This window comes from Brachycentrus maculatus, unplaced genomic scaffold, assembly GCF_059751285.1.
Source record: "Brachycentrus maculatus isolate JH-2025_06_01 unplaced genomic scaffold, ASM5975128v1 h1tg000575l, whole genome shotgun sequence".
NCBI lineage: Eukaryota > Metazoa > Arthropoda > Insecta > Trichoptera > Brachycentridae > Brachycentrus > Brachycentrus maculatus.
Window position 1 is genome coordinate 1 of NW_028281315.1, and position 23,677 is coordinate 23,677.

The following is a 23,677-nucleotide window of genomic DNA, read 5'->3' on the forward strand; positions in this document are numbered from 1 at the left end:
TCGTAAGACCCATCATACGAGGACTCTTCCATTTAAATCTACAAATCTGGCGGTGATGGCAAGGATGGAAAATCGTTATTCTATTGCTGTTAGTTTGACGGCTACATGATGAGTTCAATCTCCTCTGTATTGATCCGCTGTTAATTTTAGTTTGAGGGACCTTGCTCAAGGTCAAAGAAGGCAATAGGCGCATTGTTTTCAACTTACTTCTGAGGTTTGGCAGTCATGGGCCGGGTAAACTTGTTCCTGATTTTGGAGGACTTTGCCGTAATGTGTTCATAGACCTGATCCTCCCCGATAACCTCAACCGGCACCTAAATCCATTTCATTATGATTTCGATAATTTCGGAGAATGCTTCATAGTAGGTGACATCACTTTGCTCGATCTTACTTGATGGGAAGTTTATGACGTAGTTGAGGAATCTCATGATTTCTGGGATGTAGTTCGCAGTTTAGTTTTAGTTGCTTTTTTCGTGCTTGTTCTTTAGGCCAAGTTATTCAATTTTTTAGTTTATTTCCTTTTCGCTTGTTGGGTACGAAGTTTGGGGTCGAGAATGCTTTACGAAAAAGCCTGATGATGGAGTTGGGCCATCGTGGCCGAGGTGTTCCGGGATGGTCGGTCCAATTATTTAATTACTTTTCTTCTTCGGATCTTCGTTGTCGATACTGACAACGCTATCGTTGTCCATATCGCCAAAATCCCCGTAAAGGTTGCCGACATCAATAATGGCTTCTGATTTGGCATTTTGTTTCGATTTTTGCTTTTGAACAAGTGGTTAAATAATGTGAGTAACATGATTTATGGCTTAGTCTGCTTTGCTTTCAATTGCTTTGCTTTCGATTGCTTTGGTCTTCTTCAGGAAGAAGATCTAACTGCCGATGATCATATCGTTATCATCGTTTTCCATGTTGTTGATTTTGGCGAGCTGCTCCCTGAGTTTCTTGTTGGGGGTTATTTATTTGGCTTGTGGGTACTTGAGCATCATGTATTCCGAGACAATTGTGAGAGTGGCATTGATAAACTTCATGATGTTCCTCAATTTGGAGCCCAAGCTTTTGCTGTCCTTATTGCTCCTCTCTCTCGAATCTTCGAACACAATCTTGTGCTCCCCTTCAAACACATTCCTCTAATACTTGGAATACTGGTCAATGAGGAGCAGAATGTTAAGCAGTAAGTTCTCACTGCAGTAGATCTTGGCTTCGTCGATCGACAATTTCTTCAGCATGATGAATTTAAACGCAGAAGAGAGGACAGCCGAGTACATCTCCGATATCCAATAGCTCAGCTCGTCCTGGAATTGGCTCAGATTGCTATCTGCCAGATGGTATCTATCCATAAAAGGAATTATTATCTTTTGGTCACGTGGTTCCAGGTGGTTGTAGAGATACAGGATTTCAGGCAGTTTATTCTTTGTGTAGTTTGATATCCGATAATAGAGGAATGGGTTGCTTGTGCATAGTTTGAAGGGGCCTTGCTCCCCTTGCCTGAGCAGGTTCGTTGATTGGTATTTTGTGGGGGTTTCCTCAGACTGCCGACTCTCTTTGTCGGTCTATGCATTCTCCCAACCCCAACCCAACCCCAACCCCAACCCCAACCCCAACCCCAACCCCAACCCCAACCCCAACCCCAACCCCAACCCCGGAATTCGACGAGATCTCATTAAAGGTCTCATATTCAAGTTCATATAAATATTATCCAACGCCCTATATACTCGACTCATCCATACATAGCATAACATATATATTACATCGATACATGCATTCATACGATATTGGAACAAGTGCCTGAAAATACATGACAATCTGCAAACAAATGAGCCAATGTATTGTAGAGTTATTCATGAGGCTTCATCCAAATTGGCCACATATTCCTAACGAGAATAATTATCAGTATCTGTTATGTTGCCAGGACCCTCCCCTATAAAAATGATCGACACCGTAGATGTTCTCATACAAGTCGCAGGGGAACAGAATATCCTTTTCTCCAATTGTCCCCGAGTAAGTGAGCACTTCATGGCCGGCTTTCAACTCTTCAGGGACTTTCCCTTTGTCAAACATGCACTTAAAGTCATTGTACCTCGAATCCCATGACCAATAGATATATGGGCAATTGCGATCAGTCGGCAACATTTTGATCTAATAGAACAGCTATTTGGTGGTGATGCTCTTTGAAATATAACCAGGTCCACTTGCACTCCCCGATATGCCATTCAAATCAACTCTATTTAATGATTATTGGGTGAGAATTCTGGCCATAAACTTGCTATTCTTCAGAGCTCCGAAGGGTGAGGCTGAGAAATAATCATAAGCTGACGAAGGGAGCTCAGAACTAATAACCAGTGGAAATTTCCTGAACTCGTCCAAACTGATGACAGCCTCATAGTTAGTATCCATATAGAATCCCCCATAGTGGTATACTATTTCATATCGCATGAAGTCGCTCACCATCGAAATGCGTGAATATTTGCTGGTCTTATCGATTTATAAAACCCTCTGGATGATGTCGAAAGTGAGAGGAAAGTTCTATCTGGTGAGATTCTCGCTGGTCCATAAATAATACTTGTAATCAGAGTAAACTCGCTTCAGTTTGTCGCAGAGCTTCTGTTTGAAAGTGTCCATGGGGCTGCTGCCTATCCAGATTTGATGTATTATTTGAGGAATCAGCGAAGTGGATTCTTATGCTAGCATCTCCAATCCCATTATTTATTTGCGCCGTAATAGAGAATACGGCTTTTCGTCGCCTGAATCCTTGTTGTTCCAGGCCCTTGAACTCGTTATTTTCTGGTTGAGGCGAGCCCCATTGAAGCTACTCCCAATCGACAAGTATATGCACTTCTGCGAAATGTGTACCCCTTCTTCATCGAACTCCCTCTCACTGTGCTATTCTCTCTTGAATAGCACATTGCTGGTTATGTTAATGCTCCTCGGAATGTGCCTCAACACCTCAGGAGAATCGTTTATATACGGCCACTCCCTTTACCACTCCTACATCTGCATTTCCACTAGCGGGAATAAGAAGGAAATCGGGTTATTATAAAGTGACTCGTTGCCTGCATGCATCAGGTCGCATGGGGCTATGTTCTTGAAGTATCGTTTCTTGAAAATGCGTACCGTATCTAAGACATTCCTATACATTTGCACGGCAGTGACATAGGCTTTGTTGCTATCTTATCTGTTATGGCGGATTGATTCTGGGAAATATTTCTATCTCCGGAAATTTATGAGTTAGGCCTTTGGCGTGATGACGCTACCGGTTTCCAAGACTTAAAGGCCCGTAGCGAGGAGGTACACTTCCTAATTGTCAAGCAGCATCTGGTTGATCTACTTAAGGGAAGATTCGTGGCGGAGTCCTGAAACTCCATCCAAGAGCACTATCACCGAATCTTATCTGCATTGATCATTGATGGCATCATATAGGTTCGAGCCGTAGTTTGACAGACTGGCCTTGATTTGCACTGGGCTGTCGATATCCTTTTTGGCGATGTCGAACTGCTGAATATTTAATTATTTTTCTAATTAGCCGAAGGAGGAATAGATGAGCAGACTCCAGTTAGAATAGGTCTGATTGAATAAGGACTCGATTATGAGACTTGAGGTTTTAAGGTGGCTGCTGTCATTGGCATTCGCAGCAATGAAGCAAAAGTGATACTAATCAGCGGTCTCCAGATTCTTCCATAATGTGTTTTTTTTGACCTCCAACTCGTCCTACTGCACTTGTTGTACAACTCGCAAAACCACGAGCAGCACAACCATGAGACAACAGACTTTGATCCAATCTTTTCGAGAGGTAGCGATCTAATTTTTGCACAGTTCATCCTGCTATTGCGATGGGTCCTGAGGGAGATTTATAAATTCATTAGAGCTTGGATTCGTGAAGCCCAATATATATTCTTTTGCAGATCGGAACATCTTTAATTTAAGGACGTGGCTATTGATAATACTGATGACTATTATTTATATATGGATTGTATAGGCATTTTGGATTCCTATGCCGTGCTATTTATGGCTCGGTTTTGATATTGGCCATATACTATTCATACGAACAACTCTCATGTAGAACTAGAAACTAAGGGTCGAAGAGTATCAAACCCATTTTGAAGTCATCCTTCAGCTCAATAGCCTCTTCTTCAGGCCTAACCTCCGCAAAAACAACTACTTATTCCGACAAATAAAGCCAAACACATTGGAAATACCTTTCTTCGCAATTGCAGAAGAACGTAAAATTACCCAGATTACCCACAATTAGCAGATCATCAAAGAGAGCTTAGCTGCGTGTGACTTAGTTTAGTTTAAGAGCACTGACAGATTTTGTCGGCTTGTTTAGACTCCCTGCCTTAAGCTGAGGGTCAAAGCTGGGAATTAAATGGTATTTAGAGGTCTGGAAGATGCTCTCGAAAAAAACTCGTTGCACTTCGATGCCTTTTCGGAGTTTCGGACCTTTACTTCGATTTAAAATCCAAAATTATGCTCAACGCAGAAGCAATCTGAAGCAGACAACTTATATTTAAAATCTTAAACCCAAGATTCAGAGGTTAATTGTGAACAAAAGAGACATTAACCAAAAATCGAAGAGCAGTAGCCAGTCCATCAAAGCCATAATCTTTTGAACGACCTCAACCTTGAACTTCACATCAGCAGACAGGCCAACTAAAAGGGTTTCTATTATTTTCTGATAAAGAGCATAAACCCGATGCCATTTCAATATGCTAACAAAACCCCATCCGGCAATCTTCTCAGCAGGAAGAAATAGGGCTGTGCACTCCTGCAAAGGATAATCCAATAATTTAACAAAAGCCTACCTACTGAGAGCAGAATCAAACCCAGCGAGCAATAGCTTTATGAGGATATCAATGAAGGAGTCGAGCATATCAGAAAAGTAAAGAAATAAGTCATGCACAACATCAAAACCAAAAGCACATACGACGGTTCAGCAACCACAGCGACTACAACAAGCCAGAATCATTCCAATTACTCATCCCAAGGTAACCAATAAAGAAAGAAACATAGCACGAACAATATGTAAATAAGCGACTATTATAATCAGCATAATCCTTTACAGGCTTTTATTAGGAAGGCGGTCTTATCTTCCGATTAATCCTAACCATAGGAAAATAGTTATGAATGTGAAAATGCAATCCGAGTCAATTAACAGTCAAATAAGTAGGACATCATAATAGAGGAAAACACATTTAATGGTAATGCGAAGCCACAAACTCAATAATAAAAATCGAGGAGAAAGAAAAATAAAGGAAACAATTTCAATACGACGAAGAAGTAGAGCCACAACGCACACAAATAGAGCAATAACGCGCAGAAATAGAGCAAAATCCTATTCGATGATAAGGATTTCCCGACCCTTGGTTGATTCTATCCTACATTCATTTATATGACATTTATCGTATGCGTGGTGTGGATGTGTAATGAATTAGTAATATTTAAATTAAACAGTTAAATTTAGAGTGATATGAACCCAATTAGTAAATACGAAGTCGTTAAAGAAATCGGGAGGGGGCATTTCGGGACAGTTTAAATTATTAAAAAGATGCCGGAGGATAAACTTCTGGTGTGGAAAAAAGTAAAGTACGGGGCAATGAACAGTCAACAAAAGCATCAAGTGATCAGCGAAGTCAACATCCTCAAAGATCTCAATCACCCGAATATTGTGCGATACTACGATCGAATAGTCGACAAGAAGAATACGACAGTTCACATCGTGATGTAGTACTGTCCAGGGGGAGATCTGAGCCATCATATTCAGAAGCTGAAGCTCAAAAAGGAGTATTTAGATTAATGCGTGATTTGGAAGCTATTCTTCCAATTGATTTCAGCCTTGCATTACTGCCACAATCGAGAGCGTACTACACTGCATCGAGATATTAAGCCTGCCAATATATTCATCGACGAAAGTGGGGATGTGATCAAGTTAGGAGATTTCGGGCTGAGCAAATAGTTAGGGGAGTACTCCCAGTACGCAAACACCTATGTTGGCACTCCATATTATATGTCTCCTGAGCAAACCCTCAACGAAAGATATAATGAAAAATCTGACATTTGGTCAGTTGGATGCATAATCTATGAAATCGCCACTTTGAAGAGGCCCTTCAGTGGCGAAAATGTCTTTGATTTGGCGAATAGGATTCGATCTGGCAAATTTTAGAGGATTCCTATTCGATATTCGTAAAATTTGCAAAATGCGATTAAGGATATGCTAAGAGTAAAGCCTGAACAACGGCCCAGCACCTCAGACTTGTTGACTCTGCCAATGTTTCGAGCGCGAATATAATAAAAATAAATCAGATAGAAATTCTAGCAACTGAGACAGAGATAAGGGTATCTCAGACAGAGGTAGGAGTAACTGGCGGACAAGATTAGAATTTTGAAGCAGAGGAAAAATACAGTTTAAAAACATGGATAAGCTAGCACCCGAGCCCTAAAAAATAAGAATGCTGGAAATTAATAGAAAGTTCTCAAGACCAGCCATTAGTTGTGGACTCATTCTGTCGAGCCATTCAAACTGAAAAAGATTTCCATCTAGAACTCAATGAGAAGCAAAAATGATTCTCGACTCAAGAAAAGGCCTTCGAGTTCAATGACTGCACTATGATTTATACATTTCATGATTTCTTGGTTGAATAATATATTAACTTTAGCGATTATAGCAGGAATATCCTATTTATTTTCGATTCCGGACGATAAAATAAATCATTTAAAATAGGATGAAATCATTTATACCTTGATTTACAGAGATTCATATTTCGCCGGTTCAAGGAAACAGAAGGACAGGGTTTAGACACTCCCGCATAATTTGGCTTCCAACTCTATCTGGCAGGGGTTTAGGTTTTCACTCTGATTTTCTATTCAGCCTTGCCCCCTTCGGGTGTTGCTGTTGGCTCCAAGAACTTAGGGTAGCTGCCAATTGGATCACCATGTCCCTTGCGAGCTGGCACAAATGCAGCCTCATGGATCATGGACTTGGTGAACTTATTCTTGTGAGACGCTTTTTTCTGTAAACTCATTCGCTTCGTTGTTTAGTCTTCTCCATAGGCCGAAGATACTTTCTGAAAAGCATTATTGCCGTGGGTCATAGACTTCCAAGAGTTCTCCGGAAGTTTGCTTTTCCATTATTGGTGATACTGCTTTTCTATTTATTTCTTACGGCTATAGGGGTCAGGCATGTGCTTATTGTGCTTGAAAAATTCTGCTTCAACTTTAGACATAGGATTGGTGGTAAAATTGCGCGGCTCAGTCTTTATTCTCCCGTGCTAGTCGCGCTCGAGGGGCTTCTTTTCATCTGCCTTAATTTCCTTGTAGTTATAAGACGATGATGCTCTATGAGATTAGCCGAAATGTACAAAGTCTTTGGACCCGAAGCAGGCCGAAAATCAGTTTCATGGAAAGGAGCCTTTTTATGCATTTTATTTTGATACTGAATTTCGACTTTGAATTGTTATTGAAAGGGGTCTTTAGCGTAAATACTCTCAGGCACTCCGAAGTATGAGGATTTCATCTGCCCGGACCGGCACATTCCGGAGAGCAGTTGAGGAGGATCTGTGATGGGCTTTCCGTCTCCGCCGCGGGGTTCTATGTCGTATAAATATAAGGCTTACTCGTAGTTTGCTTATAGGCAGAATCATCTCCGACTGCAAGGGGGGGAGGATGGCTGAAAAGACCAAATCTTTGCTTGGAAGCAACAAGTTCTTCTTGAGCCATGATTGTCGACCGAAGCTATTCACTCATTACACTTTATTAATGCGAAATGTAACTAATAATAATAACAATAAAATGTTAGCTTCATCTTCATCTTCGTTTTAAGTGCACTTGCATTCGACTGAAACAATGCCTCTTAAAATTTAGTCAGTATTTGCCGATAAGAGTTTGGGAGTGGCTATAATTTGAATCCGTTATAAGCTACTGCCTTCAAACTACAAAAATCCGATATTTAGTGTTTGGTGTTGACTATAAGTCACTCATTTCGAAAGCCTCTTCGTGAGCAGATATTGCAATTAATAACAAGCTTGTCTCCGAACAACTTAAATAGGCATGTCCTATCTTTTCGATTTCAATTTATATTAAATTACTAGCTAAGGTGCATCGTAGCTACAGGTCGATATTATGAACAGCGAACCCATTCCTGCGAAGATAGTGTTAGTTGGCGACGGTTTTGTCGGTAAAACCTCCATTCTTATCAGGTTACTCCACTGCTTTATTTAGTTACATCAAAGATTAATTCCGATCGGACTACGAGCCAACCATCTTCGACAGTTACGCTGCAACTGTCAAAGTGGGCAAGTATCGAGTGAACCTTGGGCTCTGGTACGAATTCCGATCATTTAGGGATACTGCTGGGCAAGAAGAGTATTAAAATCTAAGACTACTCTCCTATAACAATGTTGATGCCTTCCTGATTGTGTTCTCGGTTGTCGAGAGGAACTCTTTTCTCAGTTCTTACCAGAAGGTAAACTATGCCCTAACTCAGTGGTACAATTAGCTCGAGAAGATAAATAAAAATGCATTGAAGGTGTTTGTCGGCAATAAGATTGATAAGCGGACCAGCGGTTCCATAACACACTAGGAAGCTTTGAAGACTTTGAATAAGCAACTCAACAGAGCAACCTACTTATAATGCTCGGCCTTAACTCAGTAAGGCCTCCAAGACCTTTTCAATACAGTTTTGAAGATGATTGTTGATTAGAAGATTATTGATGCCAAATTAGCCAGCAAGCAGGGCCGTGGCATAAAGACCAAACTGTGCTGCTGTACTTTCTGATTCTAGAATACAAACACTTCTTTTTTGGAGATATATCATATTCTTGGCAGGTCTGTTCAGGTACTGCTCAGGTCCGTTGCATGCTCATGGTGAAGCCACTTGGACTGTGATGGGTTTTAAGTGTTGGTATAGGTGTTGGTTGTTACACTGCTGCTGAGTGTTGTGATGGCAGGCGGATATATGCATGACTCAATATCGACAAAATCATAAAAATATGGAAATCATGAACATTGGCAGGCGATTGACGATAAGATAGGTCGTCACAATTTTGTGTAGTTATGCGATTTTTTAGTCAGCTACGAATATATCTCGAAACTTTTAGGGTAAGTGTAGACAACTCTTGGTTTGGCATTGTCAATAGGAATTGGCTTCTATCTGTTGCCAGTGCATTTCCTACAATTTTATATGCTCTTATGAACATTCCCATATTTCGATAAGACATTCATCCACTACTGTTTCACACTACTTTCAAATACCTTGGAATTATTGAACATACTATTGCATGCCTAATTGTTTTTCTTCAATTTTATTGTCACATTACTTTTCACACTCGGCGATGATTTTATGAAATCCATGACCTCATCTTCATCTTATTGTAGCTACTTGGTATTGATCGATTAATTGAACTCCTTTGCTCGTATCATTTCATTGAGCATGCTGTTATTGCTCGACAAGTTGCGACCTATTTCCAGTAGCTTTGACTCTATTGATTTGATTTTTGATGATTCGGGATCGAGATCCTGGCCTTATGGCTATATGTCGGATATCTCACTTCTGCTTTTAACTCTGTGTTTGCGAGGCAGTGTATATTTATGTGTATTCTTTTGAAGCCGGTACTTGTCTTTGAGCCGGTCGTATTTCTCTTGTAGACTGGCATACTTGTATAGCTGGTCGATTTCATGCTTTTTGTGGGTATTTGTGCCAATATTTCGGCATGTTATGTGCTGGTGGCTGTTTTATAATTCATAATTGCTGTTGTTGCTCTCACAAACATTTTTGGAGTGATACCTGCTCAAGTATTCGGGGTTGTTTCGAGGAAGCATCATTGGCATGTCTTTGCTATTATCGAGCAAAGATGGCAGTCTGACAGTGTGATTCCGTTGATGCGAAAGAGCGTAGTTCATTTATTTTTCGGCCTATTCTGACAACTGTCTTCGACTCCCCTTTTGCCAATGCTTATGCAGCCTTTTCTTCCTCTAATTTTCTGCATCGTTCTGAAACTTATTCAAGGTTCTTTTGTTTTCCTCGTAGTTGTCCGCCAGAGCATTTATCACATGCTAAGATAGCTTAACTCCTCCCCATCCCATTTCATTTGGACGCAAGTATCCAGGTTTTAGGTACAGGTTGCTATGCTCGAGGCTGTTGCTTTAAGGGGAGGCATGGATGGGCGAGGAGGTCTATGGTGGTACGTGTGCTGAGTAACGGTTGAGTGGGTAGTTTCTTGGTTAAGTGTGATAGCGTAATGTTTGCTGCATTTATAATAATAATTAATGCATCTATTTCATGTTATAACATATTCGGAATTGCTTCACAATTACACCACAATTGCACCACAATTACACCACAATTGCATACAATGATATGCTTTATATTTCCTGGCCTTTGCCTCGTATATTATTGTAGCTTGGCATGATTAGCAAATATACTCATCTATTGATATCACTTTTCAGATTGGTCGACTGTCATATTCTCCCCAGACTGCGACTCCTAGATCAATGACTAATCCAACTTGACAGCCTTCGTTGCAAAGTAGTCTTGGAATATCACGCGATTATAGATCAATGTGCCCAATGCAATCGAAATGAATCCAAACACTTTCACAAAGTTGACCAATAGGCTCAGTGACTATAGCTCATACTCTTTGGTTGTTGCACAAAGAGTGATAATGATCCCAATTATCCAAATGAAGGCTGTTTTGGTCACATTCAACAAGGATCGGGTCAGCGCGTCGAAGAGTTTGGTGATCGAAACCCCTCCGAAATTAAACAATGAAATGCTGATGATGCCAGATATCACCAGAGTGGTCAGTATGCCAGAGGAGAACACTTACTGAATGCACACCAGTGGCAGCTACATAAAGCTGTTATTCTCTGAGTCATAGACGCATCCGTCGCTGAAATTGCAATGGATGTTCGAAAGTATGGTCACCACTATTAGGATGAAAGCCATGCCGAACATCCCCTCTGTTCCCACCATTTATAAAGGATGGATTGTATGCCTTTTGAGCAGCCGTTGCTCGTAGGCGTAGAGAAACCCGTTGAAAATCAAGGAAGTCAGCATGAGAACATAACCCACTATTTACTGATTCTAAGAATAAGGGGATAACTTACGATATTGGTCTAGTCGGACGACTTGTTGTCAAGGAGCCCAGCAGCACCGACAATAACAAGGCCTAAGATAGCCAGCCCGCATCCAACAATATGCCTCTTCTCGATGACCATATTAATCAAGAGCTTGGAGAATATGGCAGTGGTGACAATTGAGGCGCCCTTGAACATCATGTAGGTGGAGCCGGATATGAAGAAGAGGGCCATATACTGCAGCATGGAAGAAATACCATCGGAGCAGGCAGGAATTGCGAAATAGTAAAACTTATGCGGGGTTTTGCCCTATTCTAATTACTTCTTGATTTTGCTGCCCTGCGCAAAGTACGCGATCAAGCACAGTGCTTCGCCGATGAACATCGTTAGCGATTGCATGTAGGGATGAAAGAACTTTTTATTTACGTGCAGGCCTTCGGTGACCAGCTGGGAACCTTGAAGCTTGTAGGCTGAACGTGATTAAACTAGTACCGAAGGTGCTGACCACTCCTGTAAACAGAAACATTATTATGATTAGTTTCTTGGCTTTTCTGCTCTCGGGTGTTGATTATGTGATTGACTATGAGGCCATTAGATTTATTGGAACAAAAGGCTATAGTTTACTTTATGATATATTTATGCGATACTATAATGGTGTCTGTATTTAATGCAAATAGATATAGATATTGCTATTAATCGACATGATAGCCAATTTGATAAATAGATGATTATAATTCTACTCCAAACATTAGCATCATATGCATAATACTCTTAATTAAGATACAATCAATTTCTGCCCTCAAGCATTTTTTGTCCGACTTCGAGTCTGTCGAGTATGCGCTAATTTCTCAAGACAATCCATACAGCTCCACTCTCCTTCAGGAACTTACTTTAGTTTCAGGCAAGCCAAGTGATAAACTTTTGGGCAGCTATCACAACAAATAACATCGCCCACCTCATTGCAAATTGCACACTCCTCATCATTGTTAGAAGATTGCTCGTCCTCTACATATTCCGATTCATTTTATAGTTATTTTTACATGTCGTTTGATTATGATTAGAGGTTACTCTGTCTTTTTTGAAGCTTTCTGAGTCCCTTTTGAATCGATTCAGATTTATTGAAGGAGTTTGAACTGAATTCTGAGTATGCATGGCGATTTCGATGGCTGTTGTCTCTTCTTTTGTTGTTCATTAACTTGCTTTGTTTTTTTATTGGTTTCCTATTTCTGTTTCGATTTCTGCTTTCTCGCTCTTCATCGGACATTTAGTTGTATTTTTCACTTCCTTCGTTTTCTTCCTCTTCTCCCTCTTCTTATTCTCCTTCATTTCCTTTGTTCCTTTCCTACTAGTTTGGCTACATTTCGTCTTCATCTGAATCCTATCATTATAATCAAGCAATTACAAGTCTGAGAGGCCTCTTTATTTTATTTTTTTATCGACTGGATTTATTGTTGAGACTGCGTAAATTCAATCGCTTATTGTTTCTTATCTCGTCAAGCTCTTAGTTATACTATTGCTCTACTAAGTTTTTGGACCGAGTTTTACGGGTACGCTCCTGCATTTATCTGAGCTTCCTTTATTCAATTTACTGTTCCCTTTCTTATTTTAGTCGCTTTTTTATTTATCTTTCCTTTTCGAGATTTTATTTTCTCTCCTGTTCTCTGATGCACTCCATTTTTTTTTACAGATACTTGTCCACGCAGTTCTTGAAAATGTTCACGCTGATCCACACTCCGATGTAATCAATGCAGGCTTATAAGTATTCGAGCCAAAACCTTTTGATTTTCTCAGAGTTGATACCCCACAGTCGGATAGGCTTCTTCCTTCGCATGAGTTCTTTCTATTGAATAACTGCATTGTTGGCGAATTTATCGTGTTGATCTTAATGTGAGTCCGATTAGTTGCGTTCCTCTTATATTTCCTTCTCTCGGATGACTTCGACAAATAAGAAATTTTATTGCAGAGCTCTAATGTTTTCCTTGAAAGCTTGCAGGTCTTCGATGTAGGGAAATCCAAATAGAAACTATTCTCTTTTGGGCTAGCTCGTCCATTGACATGATTTAATTGCCAAGTAGTTTGAAAATGATTCCTACATCTTCAACACATCCGAGATAATTCTCAATCTGAAGTCGTTCTGGGTATGAATGTAGAGGTATGTTTAGCCTGTCATGTTGCCCACTTTTCTGCCCTAAGGCCACTATTTTGCTGATTCAAGTCCGCTTTGTTCTTCTTAGACCCTTAAATTCCTGATGATGTCTTATTTTATAAGGGAGTTAATGCTATCAAACAGATGCTTTTCATTAATACCTTTGTTATTGAGAGTTCGAATATATTACTGTATCTTTTATTTGCCTTAATATATATAATAGTTGTCACTATCGTCTAGCAAGCAGACATGGTATCGAACATAGATCCGGTTGGGCTCTCGCAAATAAAAGTAATGATGGGATTTATTACGGTCAGTGCCCAAGAACAGCACCTCTGAAATAGCAAATGGTATGGTTTTAGCAATTTTATTGATTTTCTATCGGAACTGTTTGATCAGCTTGGAGGAAGTTTATTGCTGAGTTGAAAGTTTGTGTGATTTTTTTTTATTGTTTTATTGCTATTTGGCTTAGCCTTTTTTCTGGGGTTGTTTGCCTTATTCGCCCTTTTAGTTTGAAGTTAGTTCTTTAGCGGTGGTGTTGTTATAAGAGTTGATCTTGACTTCGATTTCTTTAAGTTTTTCCTTGTTGCTGAGTGCCTCTGCTTCATTTTCCTTCAATTTTGATACAAAATCCGCCTTATCTTTGGTCATTTCGGATATCTTTTACGATTTACGGCTGACCATATCATGAAACCCATCGACTTCGCTCAGCCCTTGTATCAGTCTGATTAGTAGCTTAACTTTTGTTTTGAGATTGAGTTCTTCTGGGAATTCGAAGTTCCGAAATGCGTCTTTCATGCTGGGCACAGTCGATAGGTTCCGAATGATTTAGGGAGCAACAATCGAAGTCAAATCCGTCCTCATGTCTTCACTGTCGTTGATCATGACGAGCAAATTAAAAAATGCGTGGTCATTTAATAATTTAACATTTTCAGTTTTGTTCTTTTCAAAAATGTCCTTTAAATATATTTTTATTATCGCGCCTAAAAGTTATTAGAAAACAGGATCACTGCCATTAGTGTTCATAGTGAGGTAGAGAATCGATTTTTTGTATTAGCCGAAGTAATCGTCTGTTAACTCTTGCATGAAACTGACTATGAAGTTCTCGATTTCTAAGAAGTCTCCAAGACATTCCGCTGGAATCAGAGGATGGCAAATAGGAGCAGGCCGATTCTCAGAGAGTTAGAAATAGTCCCGGTAAATGAAGAGTAGTTTGTCTTCAATGGGGAACTTTATTTTGTCATTCTCGCCAACATAATAAGGATACTTTTACTGAAATTTAAGAAAGCATTTAAATGACTCTCCTCGCTTCTTTTCCTTCTCTATTTTCTTAAGGGCTATTTTGTTGTTGCCGAGTTCTTTGCCGAGTTCTTTGTTATTTTCGAGCTAAACCTCCGCTTTCTATTATTTTTTTTTTTGTTTCTTGGCGAGCTTGGACTCATCAAGTTGCGAGGCCTTGCACTTATCGCAGACATACTTTTTGTTGACTTCATGCTCCTCTAAGCAGGTTAAATGAAAATAATTTTTGCAATCGGCGCAAGTTTTCATTTCAACTTTTTTGCCTGTGCATTTACAGAGCATGCACTTCGGAAATATTTTCTTGGCTTTGGGCGGAGGGGGAGCTCCGATGTTTCTCTCCTTCAACTTCAGGGGCTTGCTCTCTTTGATTTTTTCGGAGGAGCTCTACAAGTTGATGACTTCCTTTTGTTTGGAGGATGCAGCTGACATTAGAAAAGGAGTACATTTGAACTCAACTATCCGATGGTTCTGGGAAGATATCTGGGTCACATCTTTGTGATTGAGATCTGCTGAGTGTGTGACAGCGCTCTGGCTTGGTCGAGGAGGCTCTGTCATGGGGGGGATTTCAAAAACTGGAATAAAAAAATGGGTTAATGGATTTTGGAGGTAAGGCCGAAATTGAATTCAGATATAACAGGGGAACAGCGATCAACATAATGAAAGTCAAAACAAATACCAAAAATAAGGGGCCAAGAATAGAATATAATAATTTCGAAAATTCTATAATTTTCTCTTTTCTTGGCCAACTTTCTTCTCCTATCTTTCTTTACAGCTTGGCTTGCGACTGATCTAAAATTAATCAAAGTGGAAACAAGGTGCCAGGGCCTGATTTGCAAATATTATCCACAAATACCCACCCACTGCGATTCACCAAATAAGTCTATTCTCTCTATTCTTCTATTTATTCTATTCATATCCAACTTCACTATGTCCTTGCCTGCAATCCCTTTCAATTTATGCATCTGCCCCTCTATCAGCCCCAAACCAATCCCAGCAGCTGTTCTACCGACAATTTTTACTCCCCTCCAGATCTCGACCCCAAAGTAAATATTACAGTTGAAAATATAGGGTTTTATTTTATTTATTATTGGCTAATGTTCGTGATGTCAAAATATCAGGTATTTAATAATTGGATGCTATTCGTTCATAGACTCCATTTGCATGTACGCATTCTTTAGCAGATTATAATTTTCGGTCATTTCCCGGATTTTCAAGTTTCAAGAAAAAAAATTTTCTTACAAAAAGTGCGAGTAAATATTATAATTATGCAATTGCTGAATAAATAATCGCAGAATCCTCAAAAAGAGCATATAAATATATCCCAAAGATTGCAATGTTTCGATAAGCTGAATTATAAAAGGCTAAATTTATTTGGTTGTTTGAATTTCTCCCTGTTTTATGAACATTCACTAATGATAATTTATAGTATGAGATTTGGGTAATTTCATTCTTAATGCCAAAATCATAATAATAGAATCATCGATATCGGCCATAGCGTAAATAATTTAAAATTGGTAATATGTTAAATCAAATAAGTGAGCGTCCCACTCTTCATTAGTATTTGATTAACTACTCGTAAAGAAAGTTTTAACGGGAACGAAGCTTAAACCCAAGCAGATACAGTAAAAGCAGCAGGAGCAGAGTGAGCTCAAAGAATCCTGAGAGCCAGCGGAAACTATTTCAAGCGAAAGTGTAATCCCTTAAACAATCAATACTAAAATCTAATATAGATTTGGCAAGCCGACCTCCGATCATATACAAAATTGAACAGCTTTATCAAAGCTACTTAGCAGATACCGCTCAAAATTTGCCAGAACGAATTAAATTCGAAGCTGAAATTTAAGAGAGAATACGGAACACACCACGATCTTATACTCCGAGCATCAAGCGAGTTATGACAGAGAAGAACATTCGTCAAATATAAAAATAAGAACTGAACAACTAATTCAATAAAGAAGAGCCAAAAGATATAAATCTAAACCTAAATCAAATCAAAAGTAAGTATCAGTCGATTCGGAACCATAAATCAAAGAATTGATCAGCTGCTCGTTATTATGTGACCACCCTTCATAAGAACAGTTATATTGAACAAATATAAATTTTCGGTTATAAATCTTTTATTATAATAATAAATTGCATTATACATTTATTGTATGATCTCTTTAGTATTGTGTTTATAGGGGCGAGTTATGTGACTAGATCGAAGTTGGAATCGATAGCGGATACAATATAAATATTTATATTGAATTTAATATTGATATTTATCGATATCCTAAGTTTATGGAGCAGGAGGTTGAAAGAAAGGCTTACCCTGGAGATAGTTTGACCTTATCATCAAACTATTTCTTGACAGGATAAGATTCTTTAGGCTTAGCGACGATAAATCATTACATCTATGTCTTCTTTGAGGGGAAAATTCGGGTCTATGAGCAGCTCGAGGGTTCGCTCACCCCTGAACTCGTCGAGGAGATCTACTTGCCAAAGAAGCGAATTCAGCACTTTGCTGTCAGCCAATAATTCATCGCAGTCCTATTTCAAGATAATGGGCTCGAAGTCAGGCTGAGGGAGTACTGGGAGGTTGTTCAGTTCTAAACCTGCCTCCCCAAATCACTCGAAATCAAAAGCATTCAAATTTCTGGCAAAAAGTTCATATATGAATCATGGCCATCATCGGCTTAGCCAGAAATTAATGTCGAGAATCAGCAGGGCTCGACCCCGACTGGATGCTCTTATGGCTTTGTGGATATCTACGGAAAGTAAGGGATTAAAACGTGGGAGAATTCTATCAATGTGCAGAAACTCATTCATCGAAGCAAGCTAAACAATATTTCTGATTTCTACCTCACCCTGCACGAAAGGAAAGTTAAATTCGGGATGCTATACAGCGACGAGAACCAACTCAAGCCTTACTAATTGGGGGAACTCCCTGAGGAATAATAGGAAATACTCGATGTTCAAATGTACTTTCTGTGATTATTTAGGGTTGACTACAAGCAGTGCTCTGAGGATCTTCAATCAGGGAACTCATAAAGTAGTGCCCAAGCCTGCGGGGTGCTTCTTGTCAAAGTTATGCAGCAGGCTCGCCAGGATGGCGATCGAAAGAGTTTTTTTAAATTGAAATACCGCAAATTTTTAGAATATTCAATCGCCAAAAACACAGAAGGAGCGGAAAATTAAAGCAACATATACAAAGCCTATGAAAACATACTTGAATCTTTCGTGGAAATAGATAAGATTTGTCAATTTTCCGTCTCGGGAATTCAGGGCCAGTAAAAGTCCATCGCCATTTCAGGGGATTACAACGAACAATTCGAAAAGATTTGTTTCCAACCTGAAAAGTAGTTACTCTATTTGAGTTTGACTCATACCATTTTTGAGTTCAGGCTTGAAAGGGGAGAATTTACTCTAAAAAGGTAGCTTAAAAAGAGGAGTAAATAAAAACTTATTTGTATTGGAGCAAGCTTTGGGATGTTCGCATCTCAAACTTGGTCTATATTCAATTTATATAGTCTCCCCGATAAAAGCGAGAATTCACCAAATTATTAAGAAAATAAGGTCGAATGGGACCAAACAATGCCGAAATAGGAGCACATTAAATGTCCGCCAAATTAATAAACTAAAAAAAGTATTTCGATTTCGAACTATTCAGTGCAAACTGATACTCTTGATCAGTTCGATGAAAAATACATGAGTTAAATACTTGATCGGCTCTTTTAAAAGAAGCAGGTCAATGACTATGGCGTCCAAATCTAAGAAACAATTACTTAATAAAAATCTGCAGGAAAAGCTTGTACACTCAATAGTATCAACAAATTGGGAGTTTAATGTGCAGTTGAAAAGAAAGAGGGAGAGAAAAAATAGGATGAGAGGAAATAACAATAGAAGATATCATAAAAGTAAAAATAATAAGAAAAAAATAAGAAAGATGAGAAAGATGAGAAAGATGAGAAAGATGAGAAAGATGAGAAAGATGAGAAAGATGAGAAAGATGAGAAAGATGAGAAAGATGAGAAAGATGAGAAAGATGAGAAAGATGAGAAAGATGAGAAAGATGAGAAAGATGAGAAAGATGAGAAAGATGAGAAAGATGAGAAAGATGAGAAAGATGAGAAAGATGAGAAAGATGAGAAAGATGAGAAAGATGAGAAAGATGAGAAAGATGAGAAAGATGAGAAAGATGAGAAAGATGAGAAAGATGAGAAAGATGAGAAAGATGAGAAAGATGAGAAAGATGAGAAAGATGAGAAAGATGAGAAAGATGAGAAAGATGAGAAAGATGAGAAAGATGAGAAAGATGAGAAAGATGAGAAAGATGAGAAAGATGAGAAAGATGAGAAAATAAATGAAATAGATGAAATAGATGAAATAGATGAAATAGATGAAATAGATGAAAAAAAATAAAAAAAATCAAAAGATGAAAAAGATGAAAAAGATGAAAAAGATGAAAAAAATGAAAAAGATGAAAAAGATGAAAAAAATGAGAAAAAGCAGAAAGATGAATAAAGATTGCCATCAGAACAATAATCAGGCTCATAGAAACCAATAAAGACGTAAAAGTAGATATAAATTCGATAAGTAGAAATCTCAGTAATTCACGAAAGGGAAATTATCAAATACTTCCCAAGCAGCACCCACGAAGACAGCATGCGCAAAATGAGCTTGATATTGGGCTCATTATAACAGAATATTCAATCGATTTTCAAAGAGAAAATAACATACTTACTCAAAAACTAGCATTCTAAACTGAAAGAGCAATGCTTGGCATCATTAAAAAAGATATGCCAAGACGAAATCACAACCAAACTATTGCCTAAACTCGAAGAGTTATTCGCCCAAATATTCGGGGATAAACTACATGAAATTAACGAATACATTTATTCACTGAGCATCGAAAATCTGTTAAACTTAAGAGACTAATTCTAAAAAGATAGAATAAACGAAAAGATGCTTCAAAATTAGCTGATGCAAAAACAAATAGTGTAAATCGAATAATTCAAGAAAACAGTCTGTCACATGCTCGAGATCTGCAAAATCAGGGAATGCCAAAAGATCGCATTCTATCAAGAAATTAAGGGGAAGTTCGTGGAAGTCGAGCAAAGGATAACTTCACTTCAGGATAAACTCAATGAAATTCTAGCCAATGAGGAGAAAGGTCAAATTACAATCACAGAATAAATCGAAGCCATCAAAGGTTTGTTGGAATTCAAACTGCCCAAAAAGAGTATGAAGTATGAATGCAGCGAAGGAAGCTCATAGAAGGAAGAGAACTAGGATACTGATAAGGAATCTGATTTGTAATAAGCGGCGAGTGATTATGGGAAAGATGATTCCGAATAATCTGAGGAGAGCATCGGGTAGTTCGATGACCCTCTCATTGCATCTTATGGACTTGGTAATCTTCTGCAAGTGCGTACACGATATACGCATTAATATCCAAGAGTGCATAATTCACATCCTCCGCCTCCATTATAATACAGGAATCAAATTCCTCACTAAGCTTATTACCCTTATCAGAGCATCCAAGAGCCCTATCCTCCCATATATCCTCCTGCTGCATCTATACCTTATTACGGTGGCGTGTTTAAATACCAACAGCCCTAATATCTGCAAATACCTCCAGATTATGTTCAGCCCTCCATGAAAAGAATCGCAAAAAGGTATCGAAGCCAAAAACAAAAATGATCGAAACTCCTCATAACCATAAATATATATCATATCGCCGATTTTCCAAATTTGGAAATATTCACATTCACACATTTACACATTTACAAATTCACATATTTATATATATCACACATTTTATAAATTTTATACACATCACATTCATACATATTCACTATACACCATCTAACACTTTCCCATTTTCATGAGTCCGCAGATCTAAACTCCCATTTATTTCTAAATAAGCAGACAGCTTATAGTTTTAATTGTATTAATAATATTATTAATTATCGGAGTGTCTTATATATTTATTTAATAGAGAATTCTCGTTAGGGATGAAAATTGTAAGAGCAATCAACATCCTGCTCCTAAAATTATTTGCCCAATGGTTTTTTATCATCCAATCAATTGTGCTGATCGCTCCTATCTGCGCTTACCGCCTTTTAAAAAAATGCTTTTCCTTGAACAAATCTGCAGACACTCCGCACTACAACCCCTTCATTTCGACGCATAGAGATGTCTTTAAATCGCGTCGTACTTTCTTCTCTTAGCAAACATAGACGACATGATGAAATTGGAGGGATACCTGATCGAATAATTTGAATTTCAAACAGAAGATAGTGCCTATGTCTCATTTTGGAGAGTTGTCCCAACGGCTTAGCAAGATGCTCTAAACTCCCCGAGGCACCCCCAAAAGAACTCTGCATCCTCCGGAGCCCGAATACCCATTGTGATCCAGCACGGGCTGTTGGATTGTGCTGTTTCATGGTTCATGCAGAATTAAAAGTACGGATTGGCGTTATAAATAGAAAGAACTGTCTGCCATACATGCTCGCAGAAGCAGGCTACGATGTCTGGGTTGGGAATAATAGAGGAACTAAGTACTCCTCTAAGAATTCGCACTTATAAAATTATTGGGACTACAGCCTCGACCATCTCATTCAGTTTGATTTACCATGCATGATCAATTCGATCACGAGGTAAACAAACTCGGACAAAGTAGTCTTCATTGGACACTCGCAGGGTACCACGCAGTTCTTCGCCTCTTTATCGTTGTACCCATAGCTCCACTCCAAAGTCGAGTGCTTCATCGGCTTCGGCCCTCTCATCAGCCTGCACGGACTCGAAGACCATCGGCTCCTTAAAATCTTGAACAAGAGCAAAGCTTGCGAAATCATAAAAATGGTTGGATTTAAGTGCCTGCTGATCATCCCAAATTGGATGGCAAGCCTGATTGGCATGCTAATTTACAATTGCGAGTGGTATGCGAAAGCCTTCCTGTTCTTTGTGAAGGAACTGTGTGGGCACAACACCATCCAGGAAAAGACTAATTTGTAGAGGTTCGGTGCCATCATTTCTCACTAGCCCGGAGGAACTTCCGTCAACAATGTCATACAGTGGATACAAATGTACCGAAACCAGGGTGATCTCCGCAAATTCGACTATGGCCCAACCGGCAACCTCGAGAAGTATGGCACAGTATCGGCCCCACACTACAACTTCGACGGGCTTTCAAAACTCCCCTTCAACAGCTACTTATTCAAAGGAACGTCGGATGGAATTCTAAGTCCGGAGAACTTCGGATATCTGCTGAGCAAGCTTCCATCTTACCGGCATTACGTACACTAAGTGTAAGACTTCGCTCACTTGGACTACATCTGGTCTGAATAAGCAACAGAAGCAGTCTATAAGCAAGTCATCACGATACTGCACAAATAAACCGGATTGCAATAGCTCGATGATTTATTCAATTGATTTATATATTGGTTTATATTGCATCCAAACACATCATTTCTCATTTCTCGATCTATTGCAGCATGATCGAATTCAGCACCATGGAAACAGGTACAAACATAGGTTAGTTATACAATTAATATGTCTATTAAATAAGGCTATCGGATATCCACATTTAGCATCCAATACCGCGATTAATACGATGGACGAACATATCAAATAAAACACGGACAACGAACTTAAAATAACAGCATTGTAGCAAATTAGACTACTCGATGAGCTCATCGATAGTCTGTCCGATGTGAACAATAAACAACCCGTAGCAAGGACACTCTAATATACGATCGATTATGAGACTCTCACGCCCAACAACTCCATGTCCTAAAATTACTCATACCGAGATGATGTCATGCATTCCTATATCATCCCAGGTAGTAAGATCTACCGCAAGACCCAGAATTCTAATATCCTCATGAAACTTCAGAAAATATAGCAATAGTAACAATTCAAATAGCGTCGAAACCAGAGCCGAGCCGACTATCGCGACTCGCAAAGCAATAAGAATCTGGCATGCGACTAAGTCTAAGAGTAGCACTCATAGGCAATTAATCTGAATATCTTAGCTGATGCAAATTTGGGGGGCTAGTCCCCAGAGCATGATCGTGACTAAATATCAAAGTAGCTGTATCGTTACTACAAGGAAAGCATCATATGTTTCAAGTGCATGAAGTCAGGGCACTATAAATCGGTTTGCCCAGAGGCCAATCAGTGTTTGCTTTGCTTATCGCCAGAACACCATTGCGAGGACTGCCCCCAGAAAAACGTGTGCTACAAATGCTACAAATTGGGACATATGATTAACTAATGCCAGCTGAAAGATGCCTACTTGGCGAGATGCCAGAAGTGCGAAAGAAACCACGAAGGAAGCTGTTACTTCCTGACAAGGGGCAAATAAAAGACAAAGAAGATGTTTAAGCTCGATCATCTCTACTACGATGCAGAAATACAATGCATGAGATGCCTGCAATTCGGACATATCCATTGCTACTGATGATCGCACTTCTGTTCTCATAATTGATCTGCCCATTTAATAGATCGCATTTAAATCATGTATCAGCTTGCCGCGATCCGAGTGATGACGAGTTTCTGATTGAAATTAAGTGTCATCTTCCGTCATTTCTTTTGTTATCGCCAGATTTTCTATTGCTTCAGCTTTTTTACTAATGCTACGATTGGGTCCTTTCAAAAATTACTTATTTTCACATCTATATATATTGAGTCTCTTTTTTCATTATTTATTCAGAGATTTGAGTTTAGAAACATTTTAATATGGTATCCGACGAAAATAAATCACCTGTCGCGACAACAATTCGAATTAAAGTTAATGTGGTGTAAATGGCATGATAAAATATAATGACAATTCAATCATTTTTCGATGCCCGAATTTTATTTCTCAATTCGACGAGTTTGTGCTGATTATCTTTAATTTCCTTTAATTGAGCCTTCAAATCGTTTAATTCAGAGTTTTTGTCAGCAATTTTTCGCTCCCAGTCTTCAACTTCTCGCTTCTTGAAGGTCAGCTCGGACTTCTCCTGCATTACTCGAGAAGAAGACGTTCTCTGTGCTTTTTGATATTATTGAGTCCATTTCTCGAGTTATTTCTTTTTTTATTATTCTATTTGCTTGATTTCGGCTTTGTAACGCTCCTGTTCCTCCTCCTCGCTGGCTTGCAACTGTTTGAGCTCTTCCGCGTGGATTTATATGTCCAAT

General features: G+C 39.0%; 1 protein-coding gene and 1 pseudogene across 1 annotated transcript; both read left to right on the forward strand.

Moving 5' to 3' along the window:
* The first annotated feature begins 11,649 nt into the window (after nucleotides 1-11,649).
* On the forward strand, nucleotides 11,650-16,550 carry LOC148301328 (uncharacterized). The gene is made up of 2 exons (XM_088273430.1): nucleotides 11,650-11,727; nucleotides 16,473-16,550. Exons 1-2 carry the CDS (start codon nucleotides 11,650-11,652, stop codon nucleotides 16,548-16,550), a joined length of 156 nt encoding a protein of 51 aa, XP_088129556.1.
* Nucleotides 16,551-19,032: 2,482 nt separating this feature from the next.
* LOC148301329 (lipase lipl-1-like) lies at nucleotides 19,033-21,892 on the forward strand (annotated as a pseudogene).
* Nucleotides 21,893-23,677: the final 1,785 nt, after the last annotated feature.

Excerpts from the sequence above, each read along its gene's own strand:
- LOC148301328 (XM_088273430.1), top strand. The coding sequence starts at position 11,650 with ATGAGGCCATTAGATTTATTGGAACAAAAGGCTATAGTTTACTTTATG. Across the intron at positions 11,728-16,472 it reads GCGATACTATAATGGTGTCT|CCAAAAGATATAAATCTAAA; the intron begins GTATTTAATGCA and ends AATAAAGAAGAG.